The sequence below is a fragment of the Astatotilapia calliptera genome, chromosome 2 (assembly GCF_900246225.1).
Source record: "Astatotilapia calliptera chromosome 2, fAstCal1.2, whole genome shotgun sequence".
In the NCBI taxonomy this organism is placed as follows: domain Eukaryota; kingdom Metazoa; phylum Chordata; class Actinopteri; order Cichliformes; family Cichlidae; genus Astatotilapia; species Astatotilapia calliptera.
The window spans coordinates 37,668,295-37,688,106 of record NC_039303.1 but is presented as its reverse complement, the minus strand read 5'-3'; the positions used below and the strand labels follow the sequence as shown (position 1 = coordinate 37,688,106).

The window sequence follows — 19,812 nt, the reverse complement described above, 5'->3', positions numbered from 1 at the left end:
AGTGTGGCTAATTTCCTATCTGGCTATTGAACATCTACAGGTATGTAACAATTTAATAAAAAAAATCTGATGGTACTGATGTCAGTGAAAGACCAAGGGGATAGGCATCTCCATCTGATCAATGCGATGTGGAGACAAGGTAGGTGATTAACACTAACAGTTAAAGAAAAGACTTTTCAACTGTTAATGACTTTTTGTGTTACTACAGGAACTTACAGTGGCTGGCACATCATTGCTCTGAGACTGAGACTCCTGAAGAACTGGAGTCTTACTAATTCCATCTTGCTCCAGTAACTCCAGTGCATTGTTTACTGTATCCAATATTTCAAAACGCCATCTTCCTCTCACATGCAAGACATACACTGGGACCCTGGGATCCGAAGTATTCTCCTCTTTTTTAATTGTCTTGCTCTTGTGAAGAGGCCACCTGGTTTAGGGCATGTGGTGCTCTGTTGTAAAACATTACATGCAAAAATGAACAGTCAGATTAAATGTGGTTCATGTAATGTAGTTCTGTATTGAAAGATCAAGGGATTGGGATGAAAAAATGAAAGCATCAATCATTTGTATTGTATAACTGGAAGATTTAGGAAATATGATGAATAAAATGAAAGAGTTATTCATTTGGATTGATGGAATTCTGATTGAACCAGCATTCAAATAAACCCCTCTTCTCCATCTTCTCCAACTTCTGCTAAAAGGTAACAACAAGGACTCCTAATTCAAGCCTGTTTCCACCGCCACTCCTCCAAAGTTGGCTGTTGTGCTCAATGATTGTTCAGGCATTTAGACAAATGAATTCTGCTGTCTTTTATAGGATGATGGATCTTGGAAAATAGGAATAGCCATTAGGAATTTTATGTGTAACTAATACAATAAGATTTGCACAGCTACCATTAGGAATCTTTTAATTTGAAATTATACCTTGTAAATGAAATCAATAAACTTTGATTCTGTGCTATTAAATAAAGTGCTGTACAAATGTCCACATAAACAAAGGTGTTATCTATTACTATTATTATTATTAGCAGTAATAATAAAATATAATATTAATCAGGATCAGAGAATTTTACTACTGACTGAACCACCTATAAAAATGAATCCAATTGAGCCCCGTGTTGAAATTATTTTTAAAAACACATAAAATATAATCAAATACATAAAATATAAACAAATACATTAAATTAAGTTCAGATGTTTGGTGCACATAGAGTGGCATGTTTCTTAGTCATACCGGGTACATAAGCACAATGTTCAAAGCATTAGTCATTTATATTATAATACTGGAGTGTCTAGGGACAAAGATGAAAATTATGGAAGTTTAGCTATTTTTATTACATAATTGGGAGGACGAGGGATTGGGGTGATAAAAAATGAAAAAATAGGGATTTGTATAGACTTACCTTAAAACAAATCGTTGCCAGTTTGCTGTACTCTCATCACACTCTGACATCATTGCTCCTCCCACCCTAGTTAATGACGAGACAGGTCTTTCAGCCAATCAGACGATCTAGTTTGCAATCATTGTCTAGGGTAACAGTTCTTGGAATGTATTATTAAATTAAATAATAACAACAGAATCCAGTCTTTAAGGCTGGACCCAAACTATGCTGCAGGTCCCAAAGTCAAACGATTACTGTGGAATCACAAAAATTGTCTAAATTCTTTAATCTTTAATAAAATGATCAGCGTTGCTGCTCTACCAGGTGTAATAATTACGTTTAACATCCAGGCATCCATCTTTTTTTCCACTCGATAAAAGTTAACATGACAGTTCCCAGTGGTAAGGAACAAATGCAATCGCATGGCAGGATGCTGTAAATGGACCAAACTTCAGTCAGGAGAACAACTGAGAAAATCCATCCACAATATGAGGTTAGTCATTAATTAAGAACTTAATTTATCTCAAGGAAAATTCGTTTGTCAGACACATGCTCAATCATCAACCACTTAGATGTCTTTTTCTGTCTTCCATGATTGCTGTTAGGGGTGGATTTTGATTATCGATTTATCGATTAAAATAGATTCTAGCTTAGATAATGTTGTATTGATTTATTAAAATCCTGAATCGATTTTGAATCTAATTCACAGCTAAAACAGTGACTTAGAGCAGGTACGTGGATTCTGCACACATGCACCCGACAGATCAGAATCAGTGAGATGTCGCCTTTCTCACCTGACAACACGGACGCGCTCGGGGCTGAAAGCCGACAGTTCACTGATTCTGATGTTTCAGTGGGTCAGCGCTTTATGTTTACACCCTTTTTGCGATAGATTCTGAAGCTGCAGGTTGTATCTCTCTAAACAATATTGACTGAACCAGCAGCAAAAGAAGATCCAAAATAAGCTTCACATTTCCCTTCACATAAACATCATCATAAATTTCATCTTACTTTTGGTGCTTTGCTTTCACCACAATAAAAATCACACTTCATGCAGAGCTATCTCTCTCTCTCTCTCTCTCTCTCTCTGTGTGTGTACTTCAAAAACAGTTTCTTGTCTAGAAATCTCAGTTTTCTGCATTATTTACTTGCTTATTACGCACAAGTCTACCATTGTTTACAACGCTGTCAGACGCTGGTTTTTTTTCGCTTTTACTTACTTCTGAAAAGAGAGCCTAATTTTTGCTGTTCAATCAGCTACTGAACAAATGTAAACTTTTTAAAAATTGTGCAAAATTGCATAATGCTTGGTTTTGTCTCTAATAACACCTCAGTAACTTTGCTCTATTTCACTTCAGCAGCATCATGTTTATATGTTGATTAATTGTTTTCTTTCGTTTTTGATCTACTGCAGAATATTTTTAAGGTCATCTGCTATAAAATCCCAGGCCAGGAAAATGATCGTGATCAGAATTTTAATATTTCTGACTGTCTGAGGCAAAAAATTTAACTGAATCGAATCAATCGATTTGGGACATTGTGAATCGGAATCGAATTGATTCTAGAAATCCGTGATGATACCCAGCCCTAGTTTTTGTCCCACTTATCAGCTTTATCCCCTAGTCAAGTCCATGTCTGTTATGTTTCCTTTTTTGCTTTGAAAGTCTGTGTCCTATGTCAATGTATCAAGTTTTGCTTCCCCGTTTATTAGGATCAGCTATGCCTCCCTCCCGTTTGCCATCCCTCGGACTGCACATTCTCCACAACATTCGCCTTCACCCCCTTCACTGCTCACCTGCTCTGCTTGGTGGAGGATGTGCAGCCCGGCCCGGCCTGAAGCTCTGTTAGCTGCCTGGCCAGCAGTTTGGTCATCAACTCTGCCACCAGCTCCATTTTCACCTCAACAATTACTTCAGTCATTAGCTCAGTCTCCTGTTCAGTCACCCTCAATTCAGTCACGCTCAGCTCAGTCGCCCTTAGTTCAGTGTCCTGTATTGCCGCTATCCAAATTTCCTGTATTGCCACTATCCAAGTCTCCTGTGTTGCCGCTAGCTCAGCCATTAGCAGGGCCTGCACCTCAGCCATTAGTTCAACTTCCTGTTCAGTCCATCGCTCAGTCGCCCCTAGCTCAGTTATGTGCTCAGTCGCCTTTAGCTCAGCCATCAGTCCACTCATTGGTTCAGCCATCATCTTCAACTACTCATCTTAAGCAGGGAACACACTTCATAGAAACATTTAATGGTTCTCAAAAGCTGGCCATGTGAGAGACAGTAACTCCCTCCAGGGCCTCCCAGAGGCTGAGTGCCAGCCACCAGCCGACTCAAGACCCCTGGAGGTTAAGACACCAGCGCCAACTACTTCACCTTCCGCCTCCGTCCTCTGCTGGGTTTGTTGGTGAACATTTTCAGCTTCCTGAGGACTGCATCCCGCTGTCGCTACCTGAGCCAAACCAATTTGCTGCTCAACTCCAGCCAGTGTAAGGAATACCAGAGGTCTCTGAGCCTACTGGTTCTGTTTTGTGCTTGCCAGAGGTCCCTGCACCAGCTGGTTCTGCTCTGTATCTGCCAGAGGTCCCTGCATCAGCTGGTTTTGCTCTGTATCTGTCAGAGGTCCCTGCAACTGCTGGTTCCTCTCTTTGTCTGCCTGAGGTCCCTGTACTTACTGGGTCTGTGTCTGTCTCCGCTGGAGGGTCGGAGGGTCCCATCCAGTCATCTGCCTCCACTAGAGAGTCCGAGGGATCACCTCAGCTGTCTTCTGCATCCGCTGGAAGGTCCCAGGAACCTTCTGTACAGCCGGCCTCCGGACCAGCTTTTCACACAGTGGGCCTCCGGAGCTGAACCTTTTTGGACTATTGTGCTCATGGCCTACGGGTCAACCCTTGAACCATCAGTGAACTGTTCTGTGAGCTCCTGCGTTTCTCGTGGACTTTCTGTTTTCACCTTTTGGGTCCTCAGTTATTCCTCTACACAGCTCACTCCGCTAGCCATGAGAAGTTGTTGAAATACAGCAGGAGAAAAATAATCACATAGAGTGCAATGATCACAAAAAACAGCAATGAGGATTATCTACATGAACAATTTGTCCAAACATCCACGTCTGCACCTGAAAGTTATCAGTTTCTACGAATAAAATGTAAACATGATTGGATTTATTATAATGTATAAAATATCAGTGTATTATGAAGAGAAACTGCTCTTACCTACAATGTTCTTATACAGGATGTTCAGCTTGTTGGCTCTGGAGTTGACCAAAGGGTGCTTCATTGTGAGCTTTCTAGGGAGCTTGGAAGGAAAAATGCCTGGATTTCCTTATGTTGCTTGCCGATGTTTCACCTCTCTACCAAGAAGCTTCTTCAGTTCTAAGGTCAAACGTATTGCTTATTGCACTGTAGAGGCTGGTGAGAGACAGTATTTCGTTTCAGGCTGGGTAACTATGGAGTGCCAGGACTGCCATAATGAATTAATTAAATACACCATTAAATAATTAATTAAATGTGTCAATAATTAATTAGAATTGGAATTAATTAATTAAATAAATAGTTATGACACATGTAATTAATTAATTATTGACACATTTAATTAATTCTTTATTTATTTCACATTTTAATTAATTATTGACACATTTAATTAATTGTTGACACATTTAATTAATTATTTAATGATACATTTATTTATTTCATTTTGGCAGTCCTGGCGCCTGGCTCTCATGATGAAATAATTTTATCTGTCAGCCTCACCCATCAAACTCAGGGGGCGGGGTTAACGCTGATCGAGTCAAAACCATTGCTTTGGCCTGGTGGCCATTGTTTCTAGCACACAACAACCGGCATGTGGAAGCTAACAGAACTGAACTTTGAAAAACCCTGTTCGTGTGTCACCAAATACCGTTTTAATATTTTTTTAGCCGAGAATGTAGTGGTTTAATCTTCATGTGTCTGGTCGGTTTGTCAAGATACAGCCTCTTTGCAAAAGTGCTTCGATGATTTCGGAGATGTCTGCCCAGTCTCACGGCAAAGCATGGGATAGACCCGCTCGCCTCGCAAGCAATCCCACCGACAAAGCGCAGGCCCCGGTACACAGCTGTAATAACCCCCGCTGACTTCTTTTACTGAGGTTATATTTATCGGTGTTTTATTTCCTGATGTTCTTATGTGTCCTACGTGTTTCAGTCGCCAATTCTGAATTATAACTAACATTAAAAACATGTTTAAGGAGGAGAGAGAGCAAATAAATCTGTTTAACATCTGATCTTTGGGTTTTTGTTCAGCAATCAGCGTGACCTGTGTATAAACGCATAAAAGAGATAACGTTGGTGTTTCCGTCATGTAGTAACTGCTGGCTTTAACTGTACAAAGGTTGTTCGACACTATGAAACACATACAGACTTCATGATGTTCGGCTAATATTTTTATTGTGAATATTAATCATGAGGGTAAACGGCCCTGTACACCACGGAGCGAGGTCAGCATATCCACGATATCCTCAGCTCCATGAGTTAACACAAAGTTTCTCAGCTGACTATCTAACTTCCAACTATTCCAGAGACGTGAAAATATACAACATAAAGAAAAGTGTAAGAGACTCAGCAGCAGATTAGAATAACAGTTATACATTTAATAAATCACCAAATGAATCCAAGAAACGAGCAAACCTGTTCGGACAGTTTGAGTTTGTGTTCCCTCAGCTGCAGACTCGCTGCTGTTTAAATGTTTGAAAAGGAAGATTAGATATAAAGCAAACGTCAAACATAGACTCAGTCTGCCTTCACATTTGATATGAGGCCAGCACGTATAGTGGCTGTGTCCTGTTTTAAGATCATACATGTAAAATTGTTGTCTGACCTGCGTCGATCCAGCCGCTCAGAGTCCGTGGTTACCATGGTTACTGCATAAGCAGCTATAATGTTAACAGCTGGCACTGAGGAAACCTACCGGCAGCATGGGTGTTTATGTTTTTCATTGCAAAAGAACCGTCTGAATGGTTAACTGAAGTTAACTTGGATAAATTATAGTTAAGGAGTATCACAGATAATGCCTACGTGAGCTGTGTGACTGTTCACCACTACACTGAAATCAGTAGGCTATTACTGAAATACACGTGCTATATCATAAACTATAATATAAATAGGGAGGTCCTATTAACATGTTTAGTTTTAAAGGACACCTTCCTGCCTTTAGTCTCATTCATGAGCAGTATTAGTTTTCTTCTAACATCCAGAAGTCTGCACGATGTGTTTCATAGTTTGTAATAAGCCTTTGACAGGTAAACATAACATGACCGAAAAAGCAACAAAAAAAAAAGAGAGAGAGAGTGTTGACATAAGAAGAGAAAATGCTCTCAATTATGGAGACAGGCAAATGGTTCATTTATGTTTGATGTGTGTTTATTCCTCCCTAAATATCGTCGGTGAAGTTTGCCATGCACGTCAGATTTTCCTGCGTGTCCTGGGTCTGCCCCGGGGCCTCCTCCCGGTGGGACATGCCTGGAACACCTCACCCAGGAGGCGCCCAGGGGGCATCCTTGTCAGATGCCCGAACCACCTCAGCTGGCTCCTTTCGATGTGGAGCAGCAGCTGCTCTACTCTGAGCCCCTCCCGGATGGCCGAACTTCTCACCCTATCTCTAAGGGAGAGGCCAGCCACCCTTCGGAGGAAGCTCATTTCTGCCGCTTGTATCCGCGATCTCGTTCTTTCGGTCACTACCCACAGCTCGTGGCCATAGGTGAGGGTAGGGACGTAGATCGACCGGTAAATTGAGAGCTTCGCTTTTACACTCAGCTCCCTCTTCACCACGACGGACCGGTGCAACCGTTCCAGTGCGAGCTGGAGGCCTTCACCCGATGAAGCCAACAGAACCACATCATCTGCAAAAATCAGAGATGAGATTCTGAGGCCACCAAAGCGAAAGCCCTCCGCCACTTGGCTGCGCCTAGAAATCCTGTCCATAAAAATTATGAACAGAACCGGAGACAAAGGGCAGCCCTGGCGAAGCCCATCACCCACCGGGAACGAGTCCGACTTATTGCCGGCAATGCGAACCAAGCTCTTGCAACGGTTGTATAGGGATCGAATGGCCCGTAGCAATGGGCCAGACACCCCATATTCCCGCAACACCTCCCACAGGACACCCCGAGGGACACGGTCGAATGCCTTCTCCAAGTCCACAAAACACATGTAGACTGGTTGGGCAAACTCCCATGCACCCTCAAGTATCCTGGAGAGGATAAAGAGCTGGTCCAGTGTTCCGCGACCAGGACGAAAACCGCATTGTTCCTCCTGTATCCGAGGTTCGACTAACGGACAAACTCTCCTTTCCAGCACCCTGGCATAGACTTTCCCAGGGAGGCTGAGGAGTGTGATCCCCCTGTAGTTGGAACACACCCTCCGGTCCCCTTTCTTAAAGATGGGGACCACCACCCCGGTCTGCCAGTCCACAGGTACTGCCCCTGATCTCCACGCAACATTGCAGAGGCGTGTCAACCAGGACAGCCCTACAACGTCCAGAGCCTTCAGGAACTCGGGGCGGACCTCATCAACACCAGGGGCTCTGCCACCAAGGAGTTGTTTAACTGCCTCAGTGACCTCGCCCCCGGAAATTGGCGGATCATTCCCCTCATCCCCAGACTCTGCTTCCTCCTCGGAAGACGTGTCAGTGGGATTAAGGAGGTCCTCGAAGTATTCCTTCCACCGCCTGACAATTTTCTCAGTCGACGTCAGCAGCGCTCCGCCAGCACTATACACAGTGCAGGTAGAGCACCGCTTTCCCCTCCTGAGACGTCTGACGGTTTGCCAGAATCTCTTCGAGGCAGTACGAAAGTCTTTTTCCATGGCCTCTCCGAACTCCTCCCACACCCGAGTTTTTGCTTCAGCCACTGCCCGAGCCGCATTCCGCTTGGCCTGTCGATACCTGTCGGCTGCCTCCGGAGTCCCACAGGCTAACCAAGCCCGATAGGACTCCTTCTTCAGACTGGTGGCTCCCTTCACCTCTGGTGTCCACCATTTGGTTCGGGGATTACCACCACGGCAGGCACCCATCACCTTGCGGCCGCAGCTCAATGCAGCAGCTTCGGCAATGGAGACGCTGAACATGGTCCATTCGGACTCAATGTCCCCAGTCTCCCTCGGAATGCTGTTGAAGCTCTGCCGGAGGTGTGCGTTGAAGATCTCGCGGACTGGGGCCTCTGCTAGACGTTCCCAGCACACCCTCACTACGCGTTTAGGTGCACCAGGTCTGTCCAGCGTCCTCCCCCGCCACCTGATCCAACTCACCACTAGGTGGTGATCAGTTGACAGCTTAGCCCCTCTCTTTACCCGAGTGTCCAGAACATATGGTCGCAGGTCTGCTGATACGATTACAAAATCGATCATCGACCTACGGCCTAGAGCGTCCTGGCGCCACGTGCACTTATGGACACTCTTATGTTCGAACAGGGTGTTCGTTATGGCCAAACTGTGGTTAGCACAGAAGTCCAATAACAGAGCACCGCTCGGGTTCAGATCAGGGAGGCCGTTCCTCCCAATCACGCCCCTCCAGGTCTCGCTGTCGTTACCCACGTGAGCATTGAAGTCTCCCAGCAGGACAACAGAGTCTCCAGGTGGAGCACCCTCCAGCACCCCCCCCAGGGACTCTAAGAAGGCTGGGTACTCTGAACTGCCACTCGGCGCATAAGCGCAGATGACAGTCAGGACCCGTTCCCCGACCCTAAGGCGCAGGGAACAAACCCTCTCGTCCACTGGGAAAAACCCCAACGTACCGGCAGCAAGCCGAGGGGATATTAGGATACCCACCCCAGCCCGCCGCCTCTCACCAGGGGCAACTCCAGACTGAGACAGAGTCCAGCCCCTCTCCAGGAGACTGGTTCCAGAGCCCAAGCCATGTGTAGAGGTGAGCCCGACTATATCTAGCCGGTACCTCTCAACCTCACGCACTAACTCAGGCTCCTTCCCCACCAGAGAGGTGACATTCCATGTCCTATTGCCAGTCTTGGCAGCCGGGGGTCAGTCCGCCAGGGCCTCTGCTCCTGGCCGCCACCCGACACACAATGCACCCGACCCCTATGGCGCCTCCTGCGGGTGGTGGGCCTGCGGGAGGATGGGCCCATGTCTCCTCTTCGGGCTGTGCCCGGCCGGGCCCCATAATAATTAATTATTGCCACATTTAATTAATTCATTATGGCAGTCCTGGCACTCCATAGGGTAACACCATACGAAATGACAATAAACTTCTTGAGTCTTGAAATGGTGGAGAATCCCAGATTTAAGCCCTAAAGGAGTGACCCCAAGGGGGTCTACGATGACCTAAACTAGGATGACCTGAATTACTGAGAACCTTCACAGATTTATTTTGAACAACACTTCACATTTGCATTTCCACTAATTGGAGCACAAATAATTTTTAATATCTACAGCATCAGTTAAAACCAATAAATCTGAGAAGTCAAACGCATAAAGAATAAACAGTAAAACACACCTGCTATGATTGATGTTCTTATTTTTTTTTTTTTTTTTGGGGGGGGGGGGGGGGAGATCGATTTCCAAAGACACACTGCATACAGAGAAAAGTAAAAAAAAATCCCTTAATATCTTTGAATAATTGATTAAGATTTATTTTCTATGGGTTGCATTAGGAAATGGGATGGGAAAAAAAATGAAACAGACATTTCTTTGCCAAAATTGGATTGAAAAAAACTGAATAATTAGTTATTTAGATAGAAGAAATTGTAATTGGGCTTACCATTAAACACATCACAATGTTGTTATTTGGAATCAGGTATAATTTGTGAGGACTTTTATTTGTGTTAATTCAGCTAATGTTATTAATAACATCTGCATAGCATGCCTGTATAAAATATGAGTTATTTGGAATTACAGCTTGGAAATGAAATCCATGACTAATGATTGTAGAACAAAGACACGTCATTTTCAAATTGAACAGAAAATTTTTTATTGATTTTATTTTTCTCCATTTGGCATTTGTTATAAACAACATATGCATATCAATATTTGTCTTTTTTTAAACAACTATTATTTTAGAAGTAAAAAAATAAAAACAATACTTAAACTTAACTAAAAAACTTGCATGATCAAAGTGAGTAAAATGTAAAAAAAAAAAAAAACCCAGAGCAACTGTGTAAAATCTGTAACAAAAAAACTCACATGATCACAAAGGTCTTGAAAATTTAGTATAATTAAAAATTGCAACCAAAGAACTCTGAGATCAACAGGATCTAACATTCACATTCTCTCTCTGGACATGACCTTGTCCTTGTGTTGTCATTGTGTTTTCATTCCTTCCTCTGTTGTATCTCCTGATCTCAAATCGTTTTTTTCTTTAACTGTGGTCTCCATCTGTGGTCCCTGTTCCTTTATCTCTGTGTCCTCTGTGCTGAGTGCTTTGTCTTTTTCTGTAGTCTCTGTCTGTGTTCTCATTCCTTCCTCTGTTGTTCCTTCTGATCTCAAATTATGTTTTTCTTCAGCTGTGGTCTCCATCTGTGGTCTCTGTTCCTTTATGTCTGTGTCCTCTGTGCTCAGTGCTTTGTCTTTTTCTGTAGTCTCTGTCTGTGGTCTCATTCCTTCCTCTGTTGTTCCTTCTGATCTCAAATTATGTTTTTCTTCAGCTGTGGTCTCCATCTGTGGTCTCTGTTCCTTTATGTCTGTGTCCTCTGTGCTCAGTGCTTTGTCTTTGTCTGTAGTCTCTGTCTGTGGTCTCATTCCTTCCTCTGTTGTTCCTTCTGATCTCAAATAATTTTTTTCTTCAGCTGTGGTCTCCATCTGTGGTCCCTGTTCCTTTATGTCTTTGTCCTCTGTGCTGAGTGCTATGTCTTTTTCTGTAGTCTCTGTATGTTTCCCATTTTTATCTTCAGCTATGTCAATTGTGCTCAATCCTTTGTTCTTTTCCTTATTTTTTCTTGTAATATCTCTGACTCTTTGTATGACTTTTTGTCTTTTGCTGGTATCTTTAGGTGCCTCTTTAGTCTTGTGACTTCTGAGCATCTTTGGACTTAACAGCTGTTTTGCAGTCAGGCTCTTTGGTCTTTTTCTTTCTTGCTTGTTGCCCTTTTGCCTTGTTTCTCTGCTTTCATCACACTTCGCCAAAGAGCTTTTCTTCATTAGAGACCTTTTCCTCTTTTTTGGGTGTGCCACTGGAGACTCATAGCTAGTCCCAGGGCCATCTTCTTTTACTCTAACTGTGTCTTTGTTTTCAGTTGTTCCTTCTTCCCTCAAATCGTTTTTTTCTTTAACCCTGGTCTCCATCTGTGGTCCCTGTTCCTTTATGTCTTTGTCCTCTGTGCTGAGTGCTTTGTCTTTATCTGTAGTTACTGTGTGTTGCCCATTGTCATTTGTCCTCAATCCTTTCTCTTTTTCTGTAGTCTCTCTCTGTGTTGTCATTCCTATTGAGTAACATAGAGGTTGCACAGTAAGACACAAGGGATAGGGAAGCATATCCATTATATTCAGTGTTGGGGAGTAACGGAATACATGTACCGCCGTTACGTATTTAGAATACAAAATATGAGTAACTGTATTCCGTTACAGTTACAGTTTAAAAAGGTGGTATTCAGAATACAGTTACTTTGTTGAAATAAATGGATTACACTGCGGTACTTTCCTGTTTCATTTTGTCGCGGGTCAGGACTGTTTGGGTTTTGTTTGACAGCTACGTTCTGTTGTTCCAGGCGGCAGCGTTACGGTTGCCATGGTTACAGGGCGACGCTCTCTCTCTCTCTGCGCGACTGTGTGTTTCCTGGGTGAGAGAGCGCCTTTTCGTTGTTGTTGTTGTGCTAAGCTAACAGGCAGAATGCTACAAGCATAGCTCTAAAGAATGTAGCATCATGGGCAGTGTAGTCAGTGTTGCAGGGAGAATGGACTGCCATACACGTTATGGGTCTGTGAGCGCGAGGAGGGAGAAAAAGGGGAGTGGAAAGGTACGAGTTGTCGTCGAGGAAAACGGGAGCTGGAAGCATGTAAATATAATAATAACCACTTCAGCCAAGAAGAGTGCCTGACGAGCCCAGTTGTAAGTAAGCTATTAAGACTCGACTGTACACCGTGTTTGTGTTTTCCTCCGAAAACAATAAGTTCCGTTGGAGCAGCCTTTCAACGCCTCTCTCTGTCTCTCGCAAAAAAAGTGACCCACACAACAAAGTAAAGCTATTTTTCGGCTACGAGCCGACAGGGACCCCGCCGTATTAGTCAGAGGTCCCTTTACTACGGTTCGGAGCCGCGGACCTTCAGTAATAGTAATAAATCACACAGCAATAGTACATTCACGTTGTTGTAAAAAGCATGATAATATATTAAGTAATCCAAAGTATTCAGAATACGTTACTGTCATTGAGTAACGTAACGGAATACGTTACAGAATACATTTTGGGGCATGTATTCTGTATTCTGTAACAGAATACATTTTAAAAGTAACCTTCCCAACACTGATTATATTGCTATATACTCCCCCTAATACAATCCTATATAAACATCACAAATGCTACTGTTTGTATATGTATTATATATTTGAAGAAAAATCAAAAGTCCAACAAGTGATTATAAATGAGCAGTCTGTTATAATTGAAAGCAAAAAGTTCTGTCATATATTTCTGTAAATCTGAGATTCTGAACTATATATACATACAGATTACAGCTGGTAAGTAAATATTATATAATTTCTCATTAACAGAGATATTATTGGGGTTATTAGAGTTGTCCTTATGGAGAAATGAACTACACACTTACCAAGTGCTTCAGGGATGTGTGTGGTGGCCATCTGGAGAAAATCAGTGATGTGGACAGGATCTACAAGCATTTCTAAAAGACACAGAATGTTTTTATGTTCCTGCAGCTCCAGTCATGCTCATTCATGCTGCACGCAATGATGTAAATATAAAACAGGTTGTATTTCAGACCTAATACAGATTTTTATGATATATTGAATTGAAATTGCTAATTCAAGCAACCAATGGTTTATGAAGAAACATCCTGAAAAACAACAGGGGTGCACAAAAACAACAGGTTGTAGTTTAGACCTAATTTTTTTCAAAAAATTATTTTGTAAGGAAGAAGAACTGGCGACCAGAGCTCACAGTATATGAAAATGAATTGGATTGCCATTTTGAACTTAAATCTTACTTTCAATCCAGAATACTAACCCTTTCAATTTATTTATCCTACTTCCTAAACTTTCCAAGTTTACCAAGCTTAGTACTGAATATAACACATTCATGTGAAAAATTAATTCTTCGATCTTAAATATGATCAACCTATCTCTAATAATCGGCTATGTACCACAGGCCTTCAAGCTGGCTGTAGTTAAACCTTTACTCAAAAAGCCATCTCTAGACCCAGCAGTCTTATCTAATTATAGGCCAATCTCCAACCTTCCTTTCATATCAAAAATCCTTGAAAGAGTAGTTGTCAAACAGCTAACAGATCATCTGCAGAGGAATGGTTTATTTGAAGAGTTTCAGTCAGGTTTCAGAGCTCATCACAGCACAGAAACAGCTTTAGTGAAGGTTACAAATGATCTTCTTATGGCCTCTGACAGTGGACTCATCTCTGTGCTTGTCCTGCTAGACCTTAGTGCAGCATTCGATACTGTTGACCATAATATCCTATTAGAGCAATTAGAACATGCTGTAGGTATTACAGGTACTGTGCTGCAGTGGTTTGTATCATATCTATCTAATAGACTCCAATTTGTGCATGTAAATGGAGAGTCCTCTTCACACACTGAGGTTAATTATGGAGTTCCACAGGGTTCAGTGCTAGGACCAATTCTGTTTACATTATACATGCTTCCCTTAGGCAGTATCATTAGAAGACATAGCATACATTTTCACTGCTATGCTGATGGCACCCAGCTCTATCTGTCCATGAAGCCAGATGACACACACCAATTAGTTAAACTGCAGGAATGTCTTAAAGACATAAAGACCTGGATGGCCGCTAACTTTCTGCTTCTTAATTCAGATCAAACTGAGGTTATTGTACTCGGCCCTGAAAATCTTAGAAATATGGTATCTAACCAGATTCTTACTCTGGATGGCATTACCTTGGCCTCCAGTAACGCTGTGAGGAACCTTGGAGTCATTTTTGACCAGGACATGTCCTTCAACGCACATATTAAACAAATATATAAGACTGCTTTCTTCCATTTTCGCAACATCTCTAAAATTAGAAATATCCTGTCTCAGAGTGACGCTGAAAAACTAGTTCATGCATTTATTACTTCCAGGCTGGACGACTGTAATTCATTATTATCAGGATGTCCAAAAAACTCGCTGAAAAGCCTTCAGCTAATCCAAAATGCTGCAGCAAGAGTCCTGACAGGGACTAGAATGAGAGAGCATATTTCTCCTGTTTTGGCTTCCCTTCATTGGCTTCCTGTTAAATCCAGAATTGAATTCAAAATCCTGCTCCTCACATACAAGGTCTTAAATAATCAGGCCCCATCTTATCTTAATGACCTTGTAGTACCATATCACCCTATTTGAGCGCTTCGCTCTCGCTCTGCAGGCCTACTTGTTGTTCCTAGAGTATTTAAAAGTAGAATGGGAGGCAGAGCCTTCAGTTTTCAGGCCCCTCTTCTGTGGAACCAGCTTCCAGTTTGGATTCGGGAGACAGACACTATCTCTACTTTTAAGATTAGGCTTAAAACTTTCCTTTTTGCTAAAGCATATAGTTAGGGCTGGACCAGGTGACCCTGAATCCTCCCTTAGTTATGCTGCAATAGATGTAGGGTGCCGGGGGATTCCCATGATGCATTGAGTTTTTCCTTTCCAGTCACCTTTCTCACTCACTATGTGTTAACAGACCTCTCTGCATTGAATCAGATCTGTTATTAACCTCTGTCTCTCTTCCACAGCATGTCTTTATCCTGTCTTCCTTCTCTCACCCCATCCGGTCGCAGCAGATGGCCGCCCCTCCCTGAGCCTGGTTCTGCCGGAGGTTTCTTCCTGTTAAAAGGGAGTTTTTCCTTCCCACTGTCGCCAAAGTGCTTGATCATAGGGGGTCATATGATTGTTGGGTTTTTCTCTGTATCTATGAAGCGCCTTAAGCGCCAACTTTTGTTGTGATTTGGCGCTATATAAATAATTGAATTGAATTGAATTGAAAAAAGGAAATATCAATATCCTAAATTTTGATAGTCTCATTTCCTTGACCATTTTTGTCTTTGTGTTTTTTGACAGTATAGTTCATTTTATCAGTAGGTATCTTTAATTTGATTACTATTTTGCTTATTGTTTAGATATTTTATGTTGTTTCTTTCTGCATTTGTATGTTTAGTTATGTGTTGCCACTGGTTAGTTACTGGTCACGTTTCCTGTTTTTGGTGCCAATTTTATGTTGTTTAGTTTAACATTTACCCCCTGATTAATTTTGTTTTCTACATCTGTGGTAGATTCTCTCTGCTTTATTTTTGTCCTCCTGAACTTTGTATACGAATTAGTATCCATGGTGTGCCTCTGTTTCCTTGTGGTGACATACTGTTTTCCCATGTAGAAAGTAGATAAAAAGAAAGTAAACAGAAACTAGAAAATGAAGCCTAACAGCTCTGCATTTCCTAGTTTCTGTTTACTTTCTGTTTTGTACATTGTATACAGTGGTACTTCTGAAATATCATTGTGTTTGTCCGCTATATGATATGTTGAACTGAAATTGCTAATCCAAGCAACCAATGATTAATAAAGAAAAACCATGAAAGTTATCAGGGTTCCACAAACTTTTGCATGCCACTGTGTAAATACAGCACAGAAAATATATACTTGTATACAATTTATACTTTAGATTATAACATTTTGAGTCCTCCTTCCTCACTACATCACAGTAATGACATTGTGACATTTATAAATAATGTATTTGTTACACATGCTAGGTAACGACAGTGATGAATAAGTAGTAAAGTTGGATCTTACGTGATTTTTTGATCCGGATGGCTTGCCTGTGGGTGTGTAACTCCCTTCTGCTCTTCTTCATTTCCAACTGAAGTGCAAATAAAGTCCCCTTTAAAGCCTTACGGGAGGCTCTGACCTCTGGCAGTTGTGCATCAATTAGAAATTTCAAGAACGCCCTCACATTTCCAATCCGAATCCTTTTGGTTGTCACGGCATGTTTATTCAGATAAGTTGTCCATCTAAAAAAGGCCCACAAACAAACACAAATCAGTAATCACTTTAGTATTATTGAGATTACTGGACTAATATATCACAGATATTTGTAAAAATGTACTCAGTCAGTCTTTCTCTGTTGTCCATAAATGCAAACGTCATTGCAGGGACTTGATTGTGAGACATGAAATATGCCCAGGCACGGACATATTGGACCCGTTGTTTGGCGTTGTCGACATCCTTTTTACTTGTTCCACAAATGTGCTGAAACCAAGCATTCAGGACTTTCTCTGTTTAAAATAAAGTGTAGTAACAACATAGCAATTAGGAGTGTCATGACAAATTGATGAAGTACAGAAAAGATTCTTCTAATTGAATTGGTTGACAATGATATTTGGAAGATATTGCTAATTAGCAGGATTTAACTTCCTTGATAGAATTCAATTAAATTCCATTCAAGTCACAACATTTGCCTCAAGGCACTTTATACTTTAAGATAGAGCCTACAATAATAAATAGAACAACCAGTTATCCAAATTCACATTACACTACACAACAAAAAACACTTTTGTTAAATAATTCATACCAAATTTAGGAAGCGGGGCTGTTGGGTCAGGTTTATGTCTTTCAAATTTCTGGCGCTTTGGGGGGTTGAGGGGTTTGAGGCCAGGTTTATCCTTAGAGGATTTCAGTCTTTTCAGTTTACTTTTCAGTTGTTGTAGTTTCAAATGCAGTTCTTTGCAATTTTTGCAAGTCTGATGTTGGACTTGAGCATCATCTGACTGATTGACAGGGGAATGGACTGAGCTGTCTTCTCTAATCTCTGCAGATTCTTCACTGGTGTCACTGCTATCACTTTGCTCCTCTTGATCACTGCTTTCAGTCAGCTGCTCTATGTCCAGTGAGGTCACCATTGGAGGCTGTGGATTTGAACGTCTGAGAGCTTTGAGGGCTTTCAGATTAGCCAATCGTTTCGCTGTCCTCATTACTTTCTTCTGATCTGATTTCTGAAAGGGTATAAACAATAGAACAGCAATGTTTGAGAAAGTTAGTGAAACATGTCACATAAGAATGCATTCTAATTTAACAACAAAATGTAAGCTATACAAAACACTAACCTCAATCTCACAGTGGACATTTTCCAAGTGCTTGTCCAGTCTTATACGGTTTTTAACTTTACATACTGGACAGTCCAGCCTGCCCCTGTAACTGCATATCACATCCAGTTTGACAAATGTAACTACAACTACCACTTTAAATTGTTGCAATGTTTTTTCATATACTGTATGACAGTGACTTACACTGTAGAGCAGTAATTTAGCAGTAAATGTAATTCTTCTTTGTTTACAACATGGTGGTATTTTTTTAAATGCTGCCCAACTGCAACATATGGAATCAAGCATATTGGGCATTCTGTCATCTGACGTGGCATTTTTCCTGTAGAGAAGAATACACATCAGAACAGGTGAATAATTTTTTGCCAACAAGTCTTCAAATTGAGGAGCATATGTCCCAATACTTGAAAAATAAGAAGAGAAATATAAGAAAACCTTGATATATATATAAAAAGCCTACCACTTTGAATTGGAATCAGGACTTTGGTGGCATTTTAATGGCAGTTTGAAGGAAGAACTCCTTTTTAACATGGACGGTTATTTAAGATTTGGAAGCATCGCAAATTTGTGTTGTTAAAGAATTTCAAGGGTCAATGTCTCTATGCGCTGATTTCTGTATGTGTACTTATTTACTGTAGGGCTATGTTCCTTTTTGATTTGACACATAATCTGTCTAGCAGGCAGATGAAGCCTAAAAACATTTTTCACTCGAAATGATACGCAGATAGTACGATTAAACTAAATTCAATGGGCGCTCACAGACAATTACATAGGTCTTAATGTGTGGTGCTACAAGGTATAAAAGTATGAACAAAATAAAAACATTTTGTTACTCACTTGTTTCTTGACTGTGACAATATGTCACCATTCACGTAGGAATTAAGAAAGGAAACCTAAAAAAAATGAAAAAACGAAATAAGAATAATGGGAAACAGGGAAATTAAAATCTTTTAAACATTAGTGATTTATATTTAATAGTTGGAATTTTACTATTTAAATGTTACAAAAGAGATTAGGGATTGGGATCTTACAGTTGGAAGGATTTAGTGAATTTTATCCCAACTTCCCTCTATGTAATTCCACAATCTTCAACTGAAACACTAACAGCTCTGCATATAACCTACGGGGATCTTAGCATTCAGATCTTCCAACCCATCATGCCCTCTGCTTTTATCATGTGATCTCTTACCAATAGTGTATATCAGAACTTGGAATGGAGGATTACTCGTTTGGAACTTTAAATGTAACTTAACTAACATAATTTGCATATCTTCCTTTGGAGATGTTGTTAGTGCGAAGTATCACTCATTTGAATTTATTACTTATGTTATAAAACAAGTTTAAATTTTGAACCTAGAATGTCTTTTTAGCATAAATCACATTTGAAATTGGCAAAAAAACAAAAAACAAAAACAAAACACAATTCCCCTCTCGCCCATAAGGGCGTTTGGTCTTACTTATAATATAAGTATTATATTATAAAATGAGGTTTAAACTTGAATCTAGAATTCCTTTTTAGCATATATTGCATTTGTAATTTGGCAAAAAAAAACACCCAAAAAACAACAATTCCCCTCTCACTCAGGGCGCTCTGTCCATCAAGCTCAGGTCTGCTACAAGAAGCCTGGGAGCTTGAGGGCCCTGTGCAGTATTCAATTCATTTTAGGTCAATTTTATTTATGTCGTGCCAAATCACGACAACGGTCACCTCAAGGTGCTTTATATTGTAAGATAGACCCTACAATAATACATACAAAAGATGATTGAGATACAAAAGTATCTTAGTGTCACAGGCTGGGTCTCTGACCCAGCGCTCTGAGTTCATGTTTGTATTTGTCTCATTTTGTTATGTGATTAGTTTTGTGTCATTTCGTCTCTGTCTTTAGTTTGGGCAGCTTTTGTTTATTGTTCCTCTGGTTTTCTATGTTTTGGGTTCTTGTATTTATTCATTATGTATTAGGTCTGTTAGTTTGTGCTGTCATGTCTAGTTTTAGTGTTTCCTGTTTTATTCTGACAGTGTCATGTGTTCTTTGTTTATTGTATTTAGCTTTCCTCTCCTGGTCCTGTCATTAGGTTTATGTTAGTCAGCTGTTCCCCTCATGTGTCTCTACTTCCCCTGATCACCTCTTGTATGTATTTAAGCCCTTTGTTTTCTTCATGCCATTGTCGGTTCGTCTGTTTACCTCAGCCATAGTTCTAGTTTTCGTCTGTTAATTC

The 19,812-nt window shown here is 41.0% G+C and overlaps 1 protein-coding gene across 1 annotated transcript; it reads right to left on the bottom strand.

Annotated features, from left to right (window-relative positions):
• Positions 1 to 3,173: 3,173 nt before the first annotated feature.
• Positions 3,174 to 18,490, bottom strand: LOC113028426 (uncharacterized). The gene is made up of 9 exons (XM_026178682.1): positions 18,433 to 18,490; positions 17,782 to 17,917; positions 17,599 to 17,689; positions 17,067 to 17,487; positions 16,602 to 16,770; positions 16,289 to 16,506; positions 13,110 to 13,181; positions 11,622 to 11,770; positions 3,174 to 3,578 (listed from the first exon to the last, which is right to left on the bottom strand). The coding sequence occupies exons 1-9, from the start codon at positions 18,461 to 18,463 to the stop codon at positions 3,174 to 3,176; spliced, it is 1,692 nt and encodes a 563-aa protein (XP_026034467.1). The 5' UTR covers positions 18,464 to 18,490.
• Positions 18,491 to 19,812: the final 1,322 nt, after the last annotated feature.